The sequence below is a fragment of the Gymnogyps californianus genome, chromosome 6 (assembly GCF_018139145.2).
Source record: "Gymnogyps californianus isolate 813 chromosome 6, ASM1813914v2, whole genome shotgun sequence".
NCBI lineage: Eukaryota > Metazoa > Chordata > Aves > Accipitriformes > Cathartidae > Gymnogyps > Gymnogyps californianus.
Window position 1 is genome coordinate 18,034,657 of NC_059476.1, and position 19,198 is coordinate 18,053,854.

The 19,198-nt window shown below is 38.0% G+C and overlaps 1 protein-coding gene across 2 annotated transcripts in view; it reads left to right on the forward strand.

The window, feature by feature from the left end:
- BLNK (B cell linker) overlaps positions 1-14,758 on the forward strand; it is a 51,021-nt gene extending 36,263 nt beyond the window's left edge. For both annotated transcript variants that reach the window (XM_050899212.1, XM_050899213.1), the window contains 10 exons: positions 660-687; positions 993-1,065; positions 1,682-1,712; positions 2,756-2,798; positions 3,595-3,673; positions 4,127-4,158; positions 7,189-7,268; positions 10,858-10,941; positions 11,951-12,106; positions 13,421-14,758. In XM_050899212.1, the coding sequence (XP_050755169.1) occupies positions 660-687; positions 993-1,065; positions 1,682-1,712; positions 2,756-2,798; positions 3,595-3,673; positions 4,127-4,158; positions 7,189-7,268; positions 10,858-10,941; positions 11,951-12,106; positions 13,421-13,552 (738 nt within the window). In that variant the 3' untranslated portion in view covers positions 13,553-14,758. The remainder of the gene's footprint in view (positions 1-659; positions 688-992; positions 1,066-1,681; positions 1,713-2,755; positions 2,799-3,594; positions 3,674-4,126; positions 4,159-7,188; positions 7,269-10,857; positions 10,942-11,950; positions 12,107-13,420) is intronic.
- Positions 14,759-19,198: the final 4,440 nt, after the last annotated feature.

The following is a 19,198-nucleotide window of genomic DNA, read 5'->3' on the forward strand; positions in this document are numbered from 1 at the left end:
GACTGGGAGAAAAATTTCTCCACATCTCCTTTAACTGTTGGATGATGGATTACACCTCTCCAACCAGAGAATGGATGCATTTGTGACCAACATTAGTGAAAAGCCATTAACCTGGTGGATGAAGATGGACAAATTAATAACTGGTGCCTCTTTGAAAGGTACTTATCATATGGGAGTCTGATTCCCTAAAAGACAAGAAGCGGGAGCCAAAAGAAAGCATCTCCAAAAGAAGCCAGGAAATGAGTTGGATCGCTTCAATTCTAGCATGGTGAAAAGACAGTCTACTTGGCATCCTCCATTCAGTGGAAGATGTGTTCTTAGTATATTCAAATCTGCTGCAAAATTTCTGCTTTCCAGCTCAGAAATGAAACATGAACCAAAAGGTCTCGCTGCAAAATTCAGGGCCAATCTTCTCAATACTACAAGCGATCTCAAGGTTACTAGAATGTTCAAAATTAGATTGATGTTTGCTAAAATTTTTCAAATGTCATCATAAAAGCTTGATGAAAAGTATTCTGGATATTATATGCCTTCTGTACAAATACTTCTTTAAACATTACTACAGATTACCAAGACCAGATTATTTATGCACTTCCCATTTGATAAGAAGCAATTAAAAAAGGAATTATTATTAAATCTAACCTATTTTTCCATTACAGGACCATGAAGCAAACAGTAATGATGAAAGTAAGTATGCTGTACTGAAAACATGGCAATATGAGAGAGATTTGTTGTCAATATGTCACTGGTGACCTTAATATAGCACGTAGTGGAGTGTGTCAGTGTAAATTTTATCTGTAACAGTCAGCAATAAGCAAGAAACGTTACTGAACTGTTTTCTAGTATAATCAGAGTGAAAACATGTTAAGACAAAAATTAAACCAATGGATATTTTTTACTTTTATTACACTAACACTGAAATAGCAGTGAGGAAAATCCACTGTTCAGATACAGCTATTATTGCATACTAAATATGTCATTTGCATCTCTAGATCATAGCTTCAATAACACACAAGAATCCAGATTTCCCACTGGAGCAGCTCCATCTCCATTACCAAGGGGCCTGTAAGTAGAAAATAATAAAACTACTTCTTTGACGGGATGGGGTCAATAGGTGTATTAGGAGCAACTCCTATCCTTGCCTATGGCTATCAGAATTCAGGAGTAATTTTTATTCCTGTTCATGAAAGATATCCTGACTAGGTAAAGGCAAGCTATTATTTCGTTATTTCTGGAGGAATACTGTTTGTATGCCAGTGGCATTGCCCTTCACTGCCTGCCACTGGTGGCAGATGCTGGCTGGCTTGCTTAATTTAGTCACATACTGCAGCAATAGCACATGCATGCCTATAAATGCAGAAAGTTGTGTTTTTCATTAAAACTCTTCTGCCCCACCCAAGCTGTCACCTTAAGTATTGGACAGAGTGTAACTTCCTTGCATAAGTACCTTCCCTGAGAACCCACATTACATCTGATACCCTTACTCATTTTTTGTTGGGTTTTTTGTTTGTTTGTGTTTTCCCCTCCTAACTGCTACAGCTATCCAATAAGGAGATGCATCCCATCTTGGCCAGAAATATCTAGGGAATCCGTGAACCTGATGCTTAGTTGCTAAATGAATTCATCTATCTGCTAAGTAACCATACTCTTTTTTTTTTTTTTTTCCCCCTCCAATCTGCAGAAAGAAAACTTCTAATGCAGTAAATTCACCAGTAAGTTGACTTGTAATTGCATAATCAAATGATAATTTTACAGGTGATTTTTAACTTACTGTAAAACTTAATTTTATCATGAGTTTGGGTACAACATAAATGCATAAAAAGAATGGGGGAAAGAGAGAGTTAGAAAGAAAGGAAATACTTGGGTGCTGTTATGTGAACTAAGCAGCAGTGAGAAAGCTCAAGCAGAAAAATCTTTTGATTAAAGGGATGTTTGAATTCAATACTCTAGGATGTAACAATAAACGCAGTGCAAGAACAGAATAAAATGAGAAGTAAATGGGAACACAGGCCATTCAGAAGTATTCCCTGAAATATTCAGGGCTGCATATGGGGAACATGGATTTATTGTAAGAGTGATAGCTCAAGATCTTTCTTGAGCGGGATTTTACCAGAATTTGTTGGAGGTTTTTCAGTAAGTATTTCATCATTAGAAAAATATCCCAAAACCTCTTGTGGGAGACAGTGAGAGAACTGGTTAAAATTTTCAAAGAAATTCATTTGACAAATGTTTCGAAACTGACAGTTTATTATCATTGTTTCAAAATGAAAAAAAAAATTGAAACTGGAAGGTTGGGCGAGTTTTTACTGTGAGCTAAACTGACAGTTTAACTTTCAGTAAAAAGAAATGTGTTCAGACATTTGTGAGCATAGCTTGACAAAGATGAAAATATTCAAATTTTGATTTGCAAGTATTTGGGATGGACTTGAGATAAGAACGAACCATTTGTTACACCATAAACTTACTGATGGGAGTTAAAAAAAAAAAAAAAAGCACGCATCTCTAGATTTTACTTTTGTCCATCTATTTATACACACAAACTGAGATTCTTTCCAAATGTACTTTGCAAAATCCCAAGCTTCAAGATCATACAACTAGAGACTCTTCACAGAATGGCCATGTCCCTACCTCCTAATCCTTCCAGGATGCTGTGAATTCTAAACATAAACTAGTTCACAAAAAGTATAAAAAGATAAACATTTGCTGTACAAGTGACATACCATTTAATATTTGGTTTCCTTCTGTTTTATTGCAGAAACCATGTTTACCTTCCAGAGAGACCTTAACTGCAAGTGAAGGTAAATTATCTCCACTACTGTGAAAAAGTTGACATTTATCAGAATTTAATTTTCTTTTTATTAAAAACATGAAACAAACACCACCACATTCAATTTATTCTAGGTTTTGGGGGTGGGGAGTTGGTTTTAGCAGTTTCGAATTGGATCTGGCCAGCCTTAGTTGCACTGAATACCATTGTTCTCTAAAAGCAGTCACAGTAGAACTATTGAGGTTACTGGCAGGGTAACGTACAACATAATGGACCAGCAATGTGCCATATAGTCCTCAAAGTGGAGAAGGGGGAAGGGAGGCGAAGCGCGAGCGCATCATTCTGAACTCGGCAAGAACCACCTCACACGGAGCCGACTCCTGGCAAGAGCCAGTCCCTCGCACAGGCAGAAAACGCGTCTCACCTCTGTGCAAGGCGGCAGCTCCTCGAGGCAAAAACTCAGCAGGAGCTCCTGTCTAACACAAGGGTAAGATGCAGCCAGCCAGCCCAGCCGCACCTCCTCCGGGTGAGCTCTTGTAGGCAGCCTGCCCCAGCGTCCTCCCCCATGTCACACAGCTCGCTTCTCAGAAGGCAAGTCTCCCACTGAGCTCCTGCAGGCATTCACAGTGCAGCTATTTGCCTAGAAATTTGGTGGTATGCCACTAGTTAATAAAGAAAGCAGCAGGATGGCAAGCTGCCATGTAAGGAAAAACCCCAAAAGCTATAATAATAAAAGAAACCCTCCTTCAACTACTAGGACTCTCTTATCTGGGACAATATATTTCTGAAGAAATCTTGACTCTACAATCTGTTTTCCCAAACTACAGAAAAACCTACAGCACCAGAACGACGACGAGGTTCCAGCCAAGAGCTTCTGCTTCCACCCCTTCCAAGTGGTGCCCAAAAGTAAAATCCCTTTTCATCATCTTTTGAATATTTCAATGCACCAGCTCCTACTGTTCAGTCTGAACACAGCTGTGAGAAGTTCAAAGGGGAGCACTGTTTTTCTCTGTAGCATTCTGTTGCCTTTTGAAAGTCTTGTTTCTTGAAGCCTCACAGTAGCAAAAAATGAAACATGGCAAATGCATCCAAATACTATAACCACCACCAAAAAGCATGGAAGAATATAATCTCTAATTAGGTGATGGAGATTTAAACCAGATGTTTAAATTCCTAATTGTCAGTACTAGTGGGATATGATTTTTTTAAATACCTGTATCTGGCCCTTATTTCTCAATGGACAAATGGGTGAGACGGAACACATTCTACCACTGTATGCTTCAAATACACAATTTTAATATTTTCAGAACTGGGTAGATCTCCTCAGACCTTTCTGTAATCTCTTGATATTTATTTCAGGCCTTTGCTCCAAAAGTTCTCAATTCTGCCAAGTAAGTATAATTCAGATTTTGAATTAAAATGTGATTAACTTGTAATTTCAAATTAATCTTTGAATTGAGATTATTTCAAGATGCCATGCATATTCATTAATTTGGAATTAACATTTGTGTCTGTAATGCATACAAAGAGGAGATCAAGTATCCAGGGGCTTAGCTCAGCTAGTAAAATTAAGGGAGTATGCCAGGGTTATTGTATAAATCAGTGGAAACTGGGTGCTTCATTCCCATTTGTGACTACTGGAAATTTCTACCAAAGGCAGTTTAGGTCAGTTCCCATAATAATAAAGATTCCATCAATCTTTCTTGCCACAGAAGAACCCTAAATATGACATTTCTGGGCTGTTCCAGGCTTCTGTTGCCTAGAAGCCAGACAGATTATTATTGCATCCAGCAATTTATTCTTTCTCTACAGGGGAAAAAAAAGAAGTTATTTTTATAATGGCAAACACTAAAGCTCTTCTGTAAGTAATACTTTCAAAGAGGGACTTCATTTCAGTTCACAGTTAAAAACAAATTAGGTAATACGTATATGAACTCTCTTTGCACAGAAGTGTAAATTAGATCTAACATTTTTCTAGTCTCTTGTTAGCAGACACTTGTCTGACCTTCCTACAAGCCCTTTTCTGCAAATATTTCAGTCTGAACGTATCTTTCATACTGTAAATGGATGATGAGAATTGCACATAGAAATCTGCATGTGGTGTAGCTTAAATTTATATGCTCTTATTAGTACTTCTATTTCCTGGAAATGTTTGCTTGATGTATGTTGCAATTACATTTCCTATGCTGTGGAAGTATTATAACGGTTCATATTCATGCAATAGACTGATGCTCTCAAGTTTGTCTGCTCCTGTCACACAACTAATGTGCTTCAACTTGTAGCATAAATTCTTACTAAAGTGTAACTATTCTTCGAGGTCATCTGGTGCTAAATGATGCTCTGATTAGTAAACTTTTAACACACTCTTAGTCTGTGCCAGGTCCAATAACAACTTAATCACAGATACAGTTGGTCCCAATCACTAATGTCCCTTCAGCACAACCTGCAATCTCTTCCTTGTCACCATACAAGCCTGGTGCTAACTTTCATCTTCTTCATAACAAGTACTAATTTCTCATATGGCACGCTATCAAATGCTCTGCTGAAGTCCAGAGTAAGTACAGTACCATATTCCCTCTTTGTAGAACACTGTTATTTTAGGAAAGAGCTATAACATTTTATCTGCTTGGGTAAATTTCAGATTTTCTCTTGCTAGTTGTACCTTTACCTCCAAATCTTAACGTTCTTTCCTTCAAATTGTCTCCTAGGGCCTTGTGTTCTGTGGAGTCAGAGACCTGTAGTTGCTCAGGTCACTTTTTCCACTTTAAGTATAGTAATTATGTTTGGTATTCTTTAATCATATGGTACCACCCTGACATGAAATTTATTTAAAATAATTGTTACTAGCCCTGTAATTTCATGTGGCAGTTTTTTAAATTTCTGGCATAAAGATTACCTGGGCCCACCAGTTCAATTGCACTAAGGTATTTGAGTTTTGCTTCCAATTTCGTTGTGGAAATTTCCATTTCTGTACCAGAACTACTATTGGTTTAGTACCTAGATTATCTTTTAAAATCAATAAAATTCTTACTGCAGACAGCCCCATTTCTCTTTCCTTTTTACACAGCTAAGGAATCTCTTATTACTTATTTTAATTTCCTTTTGTAAAGTCTAATTCAGCCTGACTTCTAGCAATTCTTACTTTATTCACACAATGTACTTTTCAGCTGTAGCTTTTGCAGCTGGTCAGTCAAAATTTGACAGAAAACCCAAAGTTCTTAATATTGAATAGCCTTCTTCAGGTGATTTTTTTTATTCATTGAGAGCTGGAACTGCTCCTTACAACGTCTCCCCTGTACTTGGAATGCAGCTTCCAGAGAGTTGCATCTTTACTACAAAAGAAGTTCTAAACCTGCTTCACGCAGGTGTCTTTGAGCTCTCCAGTCCAACTGCATTTTTTTAATTCTGAGTCACTGTATGACCTCCTCTGTAACATTCTTACCGCTTTCTGAACCTAAAGTCTAAGTCAGAATTATATTAGTGAAGATTTGATAAAGCAGTCTGCAAAGTATCATGTCCAGGAACAGGTGAGTGCTAACAATCCTAGTAGCATTTCCCCCCCCCCCCCCCAATAAGTAAAACAAACAGGAAATAAAACCTCACATCATAGAGTAAGTAACACTCAACTTTCTACAATCATCTTCTCTAGTATAATGATATCGATCTATGCCCAACTCTGATCACAAGTACCTATAGCAGACGCCTATACTTTCTTTGACCAAGATTCTGTTTTACCAGAAAACAATTATCTATACTTATTTCCCATATTTCTATGATATCATTACTATGCAACACTACTCAACCATTTCCCTTCTAATTTCTAAAACTCTTTGACATCTGTATTTCAGCCCTAATAGCTATTTCCTACTATGCTTTGTTATTACAATTATAATTAAGCTTCATAATCTTTCCTACTAGTTCTGCTTCTCTATTTAGCTACCTAGACTGCTTGCACACGTACATTGCACACAAACATTTCAGCTGGACTAAATTAGTGAAAAACGATCTCCGAGCTACATTTGTTTTCCTGACTCCCTCACCTATGTGACTACTTCCACACTGGACTGAGTGCTTTTTGCATTGTTCCTGCATTTTCTTTATCTATTGCTACATTGATTCACTTAGGTGGTCGTGGTGGGGTTTCTTGCATTTTAAGTCTAGCTCTGGTTATTAACCAAGTTGTTAAGCAAACTGTTATTAACCAAACTGTTTCTCTCTTTATAAGCAAGGCTCCTCTTTTGAGCAGGCAAGTGTCCTAGGCTCTTATATAGGGCCCATCCATTTACACTAGATAGCTTTCCTGAGTGATACCAAAGGTCAAGCATTTCCAGATCTTCCAAAGTCCTTGTAACAAATCAATTTCTTACAGCATAACAAACATACTTTGAAAACTTATACATGTTGTTCTTTCTCTTTTCTAGAAGTGCCAGAAGCTGCAAACCGTTCTCTGGGTACTTCCCCTCACAGCAGCATTTCATCTATTTCAAGTACTGCAGACCAGGTATAACATTAGCTAAATTCATTTTACAGAAATCTTCTTATCCTTTACTTTAAAGTAGTATTTCTGCCCCTACCCCCTTTCTAAATAAAAATCATACACCTTTTGTGGAGGGCATCCATGTCCCCTTTTGCAGTGAAGATTTTCTGTAGCACAAATAATCTGAATGTTAGCTTTCATACAAACAAATGCTTAGAACATATAGCATAGGAGAGCTTTAACAAACTGTAGAAAAATATGTAAATAGCATTATACCAAACCTTGGCACTCTACCAGCCACTTTAAACAAAACCCAAAAAAGCTTCTTAGTTTCAGGTCTTCCTGACTCCCCAGTTCATAATACTTCGACATCATTTGAAAAAAGGAAATCTGCGGTGATGTACTTAAGTCTAGTCTTTGATATAGATGGCTATAAAGAGTTTTTAATTGCCTACTTTTTTCTAACTTATAGCTGTACATACTGTGTCCTGGAAAAAAAAAAAGTGCACGAAGCAGATACAATGAAGCCATCTGCAGCTATTAGTGTTAGCCTGCGCTGATGTGATGTGCTAAGAAATCCCAGTAATTTGTAGGAGGAAACAGGGATGCTCTGCTGGCTGGCCCAATACAGCAGGATGCAGAGGGTAGAATCACTTTTATGAACATTGCCCTATTTATTGCGGTTTGGGGTGTCAGCAAAGTTTTAAGAACCAAGAAGAAAGTCACTGTTGCCCCTCTCAGAGGATGCTGTGATGCCTCCCCCTATGTGTTTTAGTCTCTCCCCAGTCCTACTCCTTTCTGTTCCCTTAAACAGACCTCTTCTCATTACAGTTAATGCTGTCAGTTTTATGACCAATTCTTTTTTCTCTATTTCTTTGCAACATTAAGCTTTGAATAATCTAAGTAAATGCAAAGTTATTTTCATTTCAGTGCTATTCCCCATACTCTCATTTTGGATGAAGGGAGACTACAAAATGCAGGAAGCCATTCTTATTAGCCTAGTAGTCACAAACAAGGTAAAAATTGTTCTGTTGAGTGCAAAACAAAGGCTCTACTATGCAGAGCCAATAACATTAAATGTTCTAAAGCCTGGCATGACAAAGATAATACAACAGTGAAGAACACAAAGGACTTGAAGTTCTAGAAAAATGTTAACAGTATGTCATACTGGATATTTATTATAAAAATTGCTTTCAAATAAACAATCCAGCAGACACTAAATAAACAGCTTGTAGCAATTACATTTGCAGCTTTTATGTAACAGCCATGGGCAAAACCAGAGCTTAATAAAACATCCATTTTGTGTTAAAAAAAAAAATATATATATATTAACGGTTAGTTAGTGTTATTTTCCCACCAATTATGTACAGTGGTATCATTTCCTGTAGCATCCTGCACAATACAGGTGCTTGCAGACATGATTCATGCCCATAAGGTTCATTATTTGTTTGGTTCCCATCCAAACACTTTGGCAGCAGCTCTCTGCTTCCAGATTATAGGCCACAGATAGTGCTAGAAGAAAGGTCTGGAGGCAGTTGATTCCTTGTTCTGTTGAACAAAGATTGGTTTACTGGACTCATTTTCTAAGTGGCTGAGTACCTTGCATACTTGCAATTCCTCTCATCCTATCTTTTTCCAATGAATAGTGTGACTGGAGAAATACATGGAAGAACTTTGGAGGTAAAGTTACATGTTATGGCTTGAGCCAATCTAAGAATTTAGTGCAATGCCCACAAAATGGAGGCTCTGCTCTCTCCTCACTGTCAACTCCCCTCCCAGCCACAGGCTTCTCTGGTGTTCCTCTGACCCTGCAGTGGGCTGAGGCAACTCATTAAACTGACAGAAAACCAACCTGGCAGTCAAACACAAAACAAGACAAAACAAAAAAGGTAACAAATTTTTTTCTGCGATATTACTAAAGTGAATTATCTCATCATGGGATCAGATGAGCAACAAAATGAGCACAAGAGAGAAGCCAAGACATTCCCTTTTTGGCAGCAATAAGCCAGCTAGACCAGCTCAGCCGTAATGTGCAACTTCATCTTTAATGTGTTTTGTACAGAGGTGACAAAGCTTGTGTGAAGATGAACTTTATCATTAAGCTTGTTGCTATAAAGTTGGAGCAAAACTGTTCAAATGACCAGGAAGGTTAATACCCAGAAGTATTGATTAGGAAATACTCAGCACTATTTCTATAGCCTCTCCACTCACTTGACTTTAGCTTTTGCATCGACCTCCTCAGCAAGAGCTCACTTTTTATGATTGCTGGTTTTATCACCTGCTAGTTAATCTTCTAGCTATTGAAGTCTGATAATGCATAGGGCTAATGTTGCTTCTAATCCCTCATCCTGTCCTTTCCTTGAGTATTTCTTTTCAGACTTCTCTAAAATCCCCCATACCCTTCCCCTAAACTCCACTCCTGTTCCCAAATGACCACTCAATCCTGCATCATCTTACTACCTGGTTTTCTACCACTTCTTCTCTTACTCAAATTATAATCTTGTACCACTCACTCCCAACTGCCATCACTTCCTCACATCTATCTTTGCACTTCCTTTGCTATGAGAGCTTTTATCTTCTAAAACAGAATCCACCTATCTTTAGGGTGCCAATCTTTCTACCTTGTATCTTCAGGTCTGCACCTATGCCCCCATCCATTAAGTCCCTTGTCCTATGTTTTCCACTGAAAGAACAGGTTATGTTCATTTACTGTATAGAATGCTGGCAAGCATTTAACAGAATGGAGAAAAGGGTGATCTTTGAGGTGTTCACAGTGGGACAACATACAGAAATGAGGCACCCAAGAGATACATTATAAAATATAAGCTGCTCTTGTATTCTGTCACAGATGTAATCCTTCTCCACAGTAAACATGGTTTTATGCCTTTTAGATAAGAGCACTGTTTCAAATGTAAGGATATATTCAGACTCAATCCAAAGAGAAGCGGAATTGAATCCATATCTCGTGTCTCAGGTGAAAGCACTGGGGGCTGAACTGCTGTGTTAGTAGAGGAAAGACATTAATTATTCCTGTTTTGTAGGACTCCATCCATTTGTCCTTATTTAATAACAAAAAGAGCAAAAGATGCACTTACCAAACCTCCGTGCTATCCAGATGGAGACAATCATGATCATGTTCACAAATAGCATTAAGTATATGGGAAACTCCATTCCCAAAGCTTAGATGCCTAGCAAATCTGGACATTTCATTGGCTAGCCCACAGCTGAGCAGCATTTAAATTGTTAATGGTCAATTTATTGCTCAACATTTCCTGGATACCCTCTCTAAATTCTACTAGAATAGCTTCCTGCTTTAAAAATACCAAACTATCCTCCAGTTGAACCTGACTGCTTTCCTCAGGGTATCTTTCTCTCTTCTGTCATATATCAGCCTTCTATCACACGTTACCACTGTTTTGACACACTAGTTTTTCTTTGTCCTACCTCTAGCCAACAAAAACAGTAAGCTTCTGGCAAAGAATTTTCTAAATTCTGTGTTTTCTAAAGTGTTCTGCATTTGAGTTCTTCACAGCTGTCATTATTTAGTAGTAACTCCCCTACAGGCCATATTCTTTATTATTTTACAGGTGAAACACTGTTTCTCTCTTTCTAGGATGCTGGTGTTCATAGTAAAGCATGGTATGCTGCTACCTGTGATAGGAAAACGGCAGAAGATGCATTGTACCGATCAAACAAGGTAGGTCACTTTTAAAGAATGTGTATTTCATGAAAAACTTCAAAGAAAAAAATTGAAAGACAACTAGAAATATTCTAAGAACATCAGTTGCATTCTGAACAGGTCAGAATACTGTGCCATGCAAATACTGTCAAACATGAAGTTATTGTGGTGAAACTATTTAACTATGGTTTCCATCCCAAGACAAATTTGCATTAGTGTAACTCAGACTGATGCACTGCAGAGAAAGCTATTACAGACTAGAGAGCTGAGGAAGATCTGATAGCTTACGTGCATCCATTAAAATGGAAGGCAAAGCCCCATGACTTTTAAATGATCTCCACCACTGTCCAATGGCTCATGTAAAAACAGCCACTATTTGGAAAGGCTGATGCTGCTATATATTTTGAAATAGCAACACTATGCATTTAGGTATTTGGAGAATTTGAGTTTTCTCAACTATTCCGTGTACAAAAGCTAGTGTCACAGAAGGGAATGGTAACATGTAGAGTTGCATCCTCAGCATCACATACATTTCCACTCTTGCCTAACTCCACAAAGCAGGATAAAGGGGCAGAGCACTGGGGTTATCACCAGTGTAGGCTACTGCTAGCTAGTGAGCACTGGGCTACAGTGTCAGTAGCTCGTCTTTATCAGAGTGCTTTTTACAGCTCTGGAGAAACAGTATCTCCACCTCTCACTGCTTTCTTGCCTACCTACTGCCACTGATAGTAACTTCATTTCCTAATAATCTGTGGACCCCAACAGACTGCTGCCACTGTGTGTTTGTTTATTCTTTCTTTTCTGGCTGAGAGAGAATAGGCAGCAGCAAAGGTGACTTTTAAATGACACTTTTCTAAGCTACTGTTAGACAGCTGGAATACATGCCACTTCTCATCTCCTCCTGTACAGTTTTTCTAATGGGAGAAAAGGGTTTAATGCTAATATAGATGAAAATATTAAGCTAAAAACAAACTAAGTTGTTGGAAAAAAAATAAGCTGAATACACTTACTACTTTTCTCTCTTTAGGATGGAGCTTTTCTAGTAAGAAAGAGTTCTGGACAGGATTCACGGCAACCATACACACTGGTTGTGTTTTACAACAGAAGAGTATACAACATTCCTATACGATTTATTGAATCAACAAGACAATATGCACTGGGCAGAGAAAAAAGTGGTGAAGAGGTGAGATGATGTGGGGATTTTTTTCCTAACAGTTTTCAGTTATATACCTTTAATAAGCAGGGATTAAGATATATTGCACTGTGAGCAAAAGGATTCTTCATGTATCAAGATAAAAGTATATCCTATATAATGACTGATCAAGCTAGAGAAACCAGTGTAACATCAGCTCCCGCATGCTGTAATTAAAACCACAGATCAAGTTTAAAACGTACTCATAGAACTGTTTTGAAAAGTTATCAGGATCAGAGCTGCAGCTGCTAGATAAATCCTCCAGCTGTTTATAGTCCTCTAGTCACATTCTACCTGAGACTCTAACTAAGTTTCTTGGAGAATCGTAAAGGAGGAACAGCCATGCTCAAAAAAAAAAAAAAAAAAAAAAGCCAAAACCAAAACAAAGCCCCCAAAAACCCAAAAACCTCTATCAAAAAAAGAGAATTACAGTACTTTTTAATCCTATTTTCACATAAAGAAAATGTTAAACTCTAGAACTAGAGTGCAAAAATCACTGGTTGGCTATTATACCACACAGACAATTACTCTGACAGCAAAACAGAAACTTGGAACCCAAATACCAATAAAAACTGTTTATCACTGCACGGAGTAGGCTTTTCACGGATGTGAAAGTAGGCTTGCCTTAGCCCAATTATCTGCCTCCCAGGCAATGGTTATGAGGTTACAGAATAAATAGGCTGAGGCTCATCTGGCCTTCAACAAAGGGTCAAAAATGACCTCAGGAGAAAGACAGTCCAAAATCTGTATTTGACCAAAGACCAAAAGGAAAAGCAACAGACCTAGCAGATTCTGGGTATTAATTTACAGTGACAAACGTTAAAATTGCATAACTAAAACAGTTCTCATTGATGACTGTCTGTACCATATTACTCCTGGAGATCACCTTCCCTCTAACTGAGGTGGCTGAACCACAGATGAAGCAGCTTCCAAACTGCCATGGTCTGCAGCCTGGTATATATTAAGGTAAACTGAAAGCGATGTCAGTTTAATATGCCATGTAACAACATCTGTGGTTCAGTTTCTGCAGGTGGTAATTGCAAACCGAAAGGAGCATGAGATGAGACAGCTAGTGGCCATAGTATCTTCCATTGTCCAAATTTAATCTGTTTATGACTAGAATCAGGACTAAGAGCAGGATCAATGCTCTTACTAAAAGGCAGAGCATCTCACTTGGCAAAAGTCACAGCTCCACTCTCTTCAATGGTGGGAGAAGCAAAGAGAAAAAGATGATGCAGTGATTACTGTCAATATTAGAGCATTAGAGGAAGCTAGCACTAATTAATTTTTGTTCTCTCTATCCAGCGCTTTGACAGTGTTGCCGAAATAGTAGAGAATCATCAGCGCACCTCCCTAGTTCTAATTGACAGCCAAAACAACACAAAAGACTCGACGAAACTGAAACACATTGTAAGAGTTTCTTATTCAAACTGCTAAAATGAAGACTTTTCTTAATCATTTCTTTCAACATCCCAAAACACGCGGATCAGGTATTAAAAGAAGAAAATCCAAAATGATGGAAAATAGTCTTTAAGAGCACCTACGGAGCAGTAAGAGACACAGTTCATAAAGTTCAACCCTGTGTCACTTTTATCAGAAAAGCACTTGTATTTAACACAAGAAGCCAAAGCAGATATACTCTTGTCTGTGGTTTCCATCTGTGACAACACGGGTATTCAAAGTCACGTGAAGAACAACTGCATACCACAGCCTGGTCCTTTGACTGCTATTTAAAGACAGATTTCCTGTAGGACATTTTCACTTTAAAAATGAGAATACCCACAGTGATCTTTCCATTTGTTAAGTTTACCACAGATCACTGCTTTCAGCAATTTCTTTGTAAAGTGCACAGCCCCAGAAGTTAGAGCAACTCAACCTAATGTACCACTGTGTACAAGCTGAAAATAAGACTCTACTTCATGTGGTTAGTGGCAATAAAGCTCCCTCAATGTTTTGGATTAATGGACATGCATTGTCTTTTTCCTCGGCTTTACTCTCATTAATGTTTTTGTTTGTATTTTCAAATGTGCAAATAAAATTAAAAATATTGTAAAGTCAATAGTGTATCAAGGCATTGCTGGATCACATTTCTTAGCATCCTTCCAGCAAGAAAGCATCAATTCACTGGTGTTAATGTTTTAATGTATATATTTGTATGTGCTCCTTTGCAAGTTCTGTTGTTATGAAAACTATCACTTTTTACAGCTTTAGCATTTATATTTGGCTAAATAGCTCTCAAATCTTTTGTCTCCAAATTGCCTGCTGTTGGTGACCCAAGCACACTGCCTCATTGCTAAACCAACTACCCACTCAATTCTTGCAGAATTACTGTTTACACATACATACAAAAAAAAACCCTCTCTTTTTTTCACGCCTGTTCTATCACAGTGGTTTACTTATTGTAATTTCCACAAAGGCTGAAGTGGTGAAAACTAAATTGATGAATGTATAAATTGCACCAATGAAAAACTTTTAGGAACAGTTGTTAATTAGTTCTAGATGTGTTTGATTTCACTGGACCCAAAAACTCATCCATCTTAAAGGTATTTTCCAAAACTGACACTCTCTACACACCTGCTTTGTTCTTTTTGTTCCAGATTAGGCAGTGTTCTCTAGGATTATCTGCAAGGCATTTAAGGCAAGATTGAGCCAAGACTTGCAAAGTCTCAGCAAATCACGTAAAGATACGTTGTAGCTGGATGCTGCAACTACTTCCTTGTGGTTTTGATCAATTACTTCTACAAGTAATGCACCCGTCTTCTAGAAAGAACTGCTTACTAATATGACGAAGATGTTCAGCACATGGCTACCTACCTTGTTGCATCTCAGTTTCTTTCCTCTGTAACACTGATACTACTTACCCCAGATGTGAAGCAAATGAGACACTGGCAAGTAAGAAACAACGTAAAGAATACAGACTTTACACAAGCCTGCCTATGACAGACTGTTCACAGTACTACATATATGCTATGTTTAGTATATTGTTCAGTTGGTGTTAATTAGTATTATACTAATACTACACTTAGTACTAGTGTAATGTTTAGAACATTAGGATTGCCAAGTCAAGGCCTCAAAATTAACAAAAGTTATTAGTCTCTGCAAGCTTAATTTATTCCATCTATATGTGTACTCTGATATTATTTAGTTACATGAAACATCACTTTGGAAGGTTACTATTTCAAGCAATACTCACAATGGAAAATACACCATGAAAAAGCAGCCACTCAGTATTTAGCTTTCTTTGCGTTCATGGAGAGTCCTTGCCTTATTCACTCATGTCCTGCACAGTATTTAAACGTTGTTCTTTTAACAAAACTGTCTGTTTCTTGTTAACCTTTACATGTTGCTCCTCACAAAAGTGTCTATGTTCTTCAAACATTGCTTTCTGAGTTAAATGTGTAGTATCACCATCATTCTAGAACTGGGGAAGAAAAAGGCATGAAAAAGTGAAACTCAAGTGTACCTATACACTTCCATATGAAAGACTGAGTATCAGGTTTTTAATGTAATTAGCAATACTGAGCCCTTTCCATGCTCAAAGCACTGCTGCTCCTGCCCCTCAGCTCTAAGTGCTCAGCACTACATGTAACGTTGTGGCTGATCTACAAATAACCAATAGGCTCTAGATAGATAAACATTCAACTACTTTCATCCTCAAACCCTTCTTTTCTTTTTAGCCATGTTCTACATCATTACAGGGGTGCCTTACAGTTTCAACAACAAAATGAGGCAGGAATTTGATAGGCAACATCACCTTCCACAAAATAATCCATTCACCCTGAGATGAGAACATCCTAACCACAAAATAAGGCTCAGGGAGGGGGGGGGGGGGGGGGGGGGGGGGGGGGGGGGGGGGGGGAGAACACAAACCCACCAGTATGTGATCACCTATTTTACTATACTCACAGTTTTATACAGGAAGAAAGGAAGCAGACTACATACTCTGCTTTCCATACCCAAGCTAGATCTTTTATAGCCTGGGCAGACTGTGGTGTAGATGTATTTTGAAACACAATTTTAGCTGGAGAAGAGAAAGGTTTGAGCAATTTTGCATTTTGCAAGGATATAAAATAAATTAGCACTCAGGATGGAGCATGCTATGTTAAAAATCCTGACACTATTGATTCAGCAGCCAATACAGAATCTAGGAAATGGTAACTTGGTGCAATCCTATACCTGAACCTTTACCTTACAACTGTTGCAATGCCAGCAGCTGCCACTAGTTAATGCTGTCAGGTATGTCAAGTCTGACTTCTGACAGACATAGCAACACACCTCTCCCCCCATATTTCTTTGATATCGTTAACTTAATTTCTCTTCCATATAATTGTCATTAACTGAATAGCTAGGAAAAAAAACAAAGGAAAACTTAAAACTAGAACTAAAAAATTGGCTTTAAAATGAAGTAATTTTTTTGTCTGAGAACTCAGGGCAAAGTATCATATTTAATAATGTACAAAGGAGCAGAAGTGTTGTCTGCCTACCTGATACAGAAAGCAGAGTACAATCAGTACTGCACATCATTCCTGACAATGTTGTTCCATGACAGGAGTAAGAACTTGCATTCTCAAGAATCCAAGTGTTCAGACATGCAAGTTACAAAACTACATTCCTCCTTCAATCTAAACCACCAGCAGCAGACAGAGATTCTTAGCAAGTGTAGTAAAAAAACCATGTCTCACATGACAACAGCCCTGGAACAAATATTGAACACAAGTTTTTTGTTAAAACATTGGAATTACTGAGGAATAGAAAACATGACTTACTGATAAATACACATCTTGCAAAGAATATACAATGGCCTAGATTTTAGGCCTCTTTAAGGCCACTTTACACAAACACACGAATACTGTACAGACACTTGTTGACCCTGCACTTGCACCTATTTCTGTATGTCCCAAAACACTATAACCAAGTTAAGGTTTTCTTATCTTACTATATGCGCAATATTGCAAGCTATCTTAAAATGTTATGGTTGCAAAGTCAGGCCCTCAAAATCAAGACACTTCAAATCAGGTTACCTGTGCAACCTTGTCACATCAGATATATCCATTACAATACAAGCGTTAAATATACGATCACTGAATATATTTCCATATAGATTTATGTATTTCACTTGGTTCACACAATACTTCAGGGATAAATCACAGCTGTGTAATGAAGGACTGTGGTTTGTAGGATATTTGTTAGATACCTTTCCCATTTACTGAAGATGCTGAGAAATGCGCAAACAAACATTGCAGGAGTCAGCCAATAAAAAGGTAGCCTCATATTGTTAAAGCAGTTGAACATTTCATTGAAGAACTGTATATCGTCCCTGCACCTTCTACTGCACCATCCACTGTGATGCTGGTCAGATTGCTTAAGCCAAACTTTCTCCTGATGATAATTAATTGTGATCTTAATTTCATTGAAGTCTCACTTGAGATTCTTTGAAATCTTGTCTGCAGAAGTGCCAAACTCTTAGGACCTCAAACAAAGCATTATGGAAAAGCTCGTAAGGAAAAAAGTATTATATATTCAGAACAGTACTTGAGCAATGTGCGCTAAATAATAGAAGGACATCATAATTAAGGGTGGGGAAACAAAATATTAAATGACGGCTCAAGAGGGAGCAACAATTCTCTGCACTGAATGAGATGGATGTCCATGGATAAAGTGACATATGACAAGGAATTAAGATTGTATAAAGCAACCTTATTTCAACATTTCCTAGCTTTACAATGTTCTTTTTCACAGTATTGTTTAAGGTTACGCAATTCACAGGAAAACAAGCTGCAGGGAAAAAAAATTCCAATGACAGTTGTCAGTCTCATGATTAATCAACATAGAGAAAATCCCCTAACTCTACAGCAGAACTTCCACCTCAATGCTAAGTAACTGTTAACAAAAATTGGTCATCCTTGGTGAAGTTGCACCGAGTAGGTTTTAGCAACAACCTTCACAGATATTTCTGCCAAAAAGGCGGCAATGGCAATGTCCAGAATTCAGGGGTTCAATTTCAGGGTTTACAGGAGAGCAAGCTGAGGCAGCCAATAGGTCCTTCCAGTCAAAAAAGCTTAACTCATTTTTGTCCTTTCCTAATGCTGTTTCTTTCCAACACGCTTCCTCACCACTACACTAGTCTTCTTCAAAGTTCCTAGCCAAATTAATGTCAGAGCTCAAGCCCACTGTGCAGCACAAAATGATCCCATTTTGATACAGAACACACACCAACTGTATATTAATTCACCCAAACTATGCTGCCTTGACTGTCTCAGGTACTTCAGTTGACTCCCATACACAACTCACCAGCTACAAGGATAGTGTGCATCTTCCTGCCAACAGACACATCAAGAAAGAAAAACATACCTAGCTACTGCAGTAATTTTTTAAAAATCATTTTCATTATAACACTTTTTAAAACATAAGTTGAATTCTGTTACTGGTGACATCCCTGTGACATCCGTGAAAGACTTCCAATTGTTTCACTGGTAGCAAGTCAATCTTCACTTTCACCTTATGGAAATAGTCACAGACAAGTACCCCAGGTTTGCATACGATCTAAAACCTCAGAGATTTAAATGCCCCAGTCCTCTGCAACTTCAATATTCAATTTTGACAGTTTTTCCATCAATACTTTGGGAAGCTGACTTACACACCTAAGATGTAATCTTCCAGTACTTCGGCAAAAGGTGCCATATGGTAAAGGCACTCCCACTGAAGACTGGATCTAGCCTCCAAGTTTTTTAAGAATCTGGAGGACAAAGCCTCTAAACATAATAATTACTGTGGATAATAAGGACCTCCATTTGTATACTCTCAGTCACTATGGCTAAGGTCTTTTGTTTACATACCCTCACATAAACATTAAGAAATGTGAAGCATATTCTCCCTTCATTGTTATCCCTAAAGCTGTATGTAGGAAGCAAGCAGCCTCCTAGGAATATTACCCTACTGGCCAGTAAAATGAGGGAGGAATAACTCAAGCCTTGGTTTTGCCAAACCCCTGGTACCCTAAAAGGCAGTTCATCTGAATAAGCAATAGTAGAAAATACTATTTAATCATCATGGGGACAAATTATATCCACCTGGAATAAAACT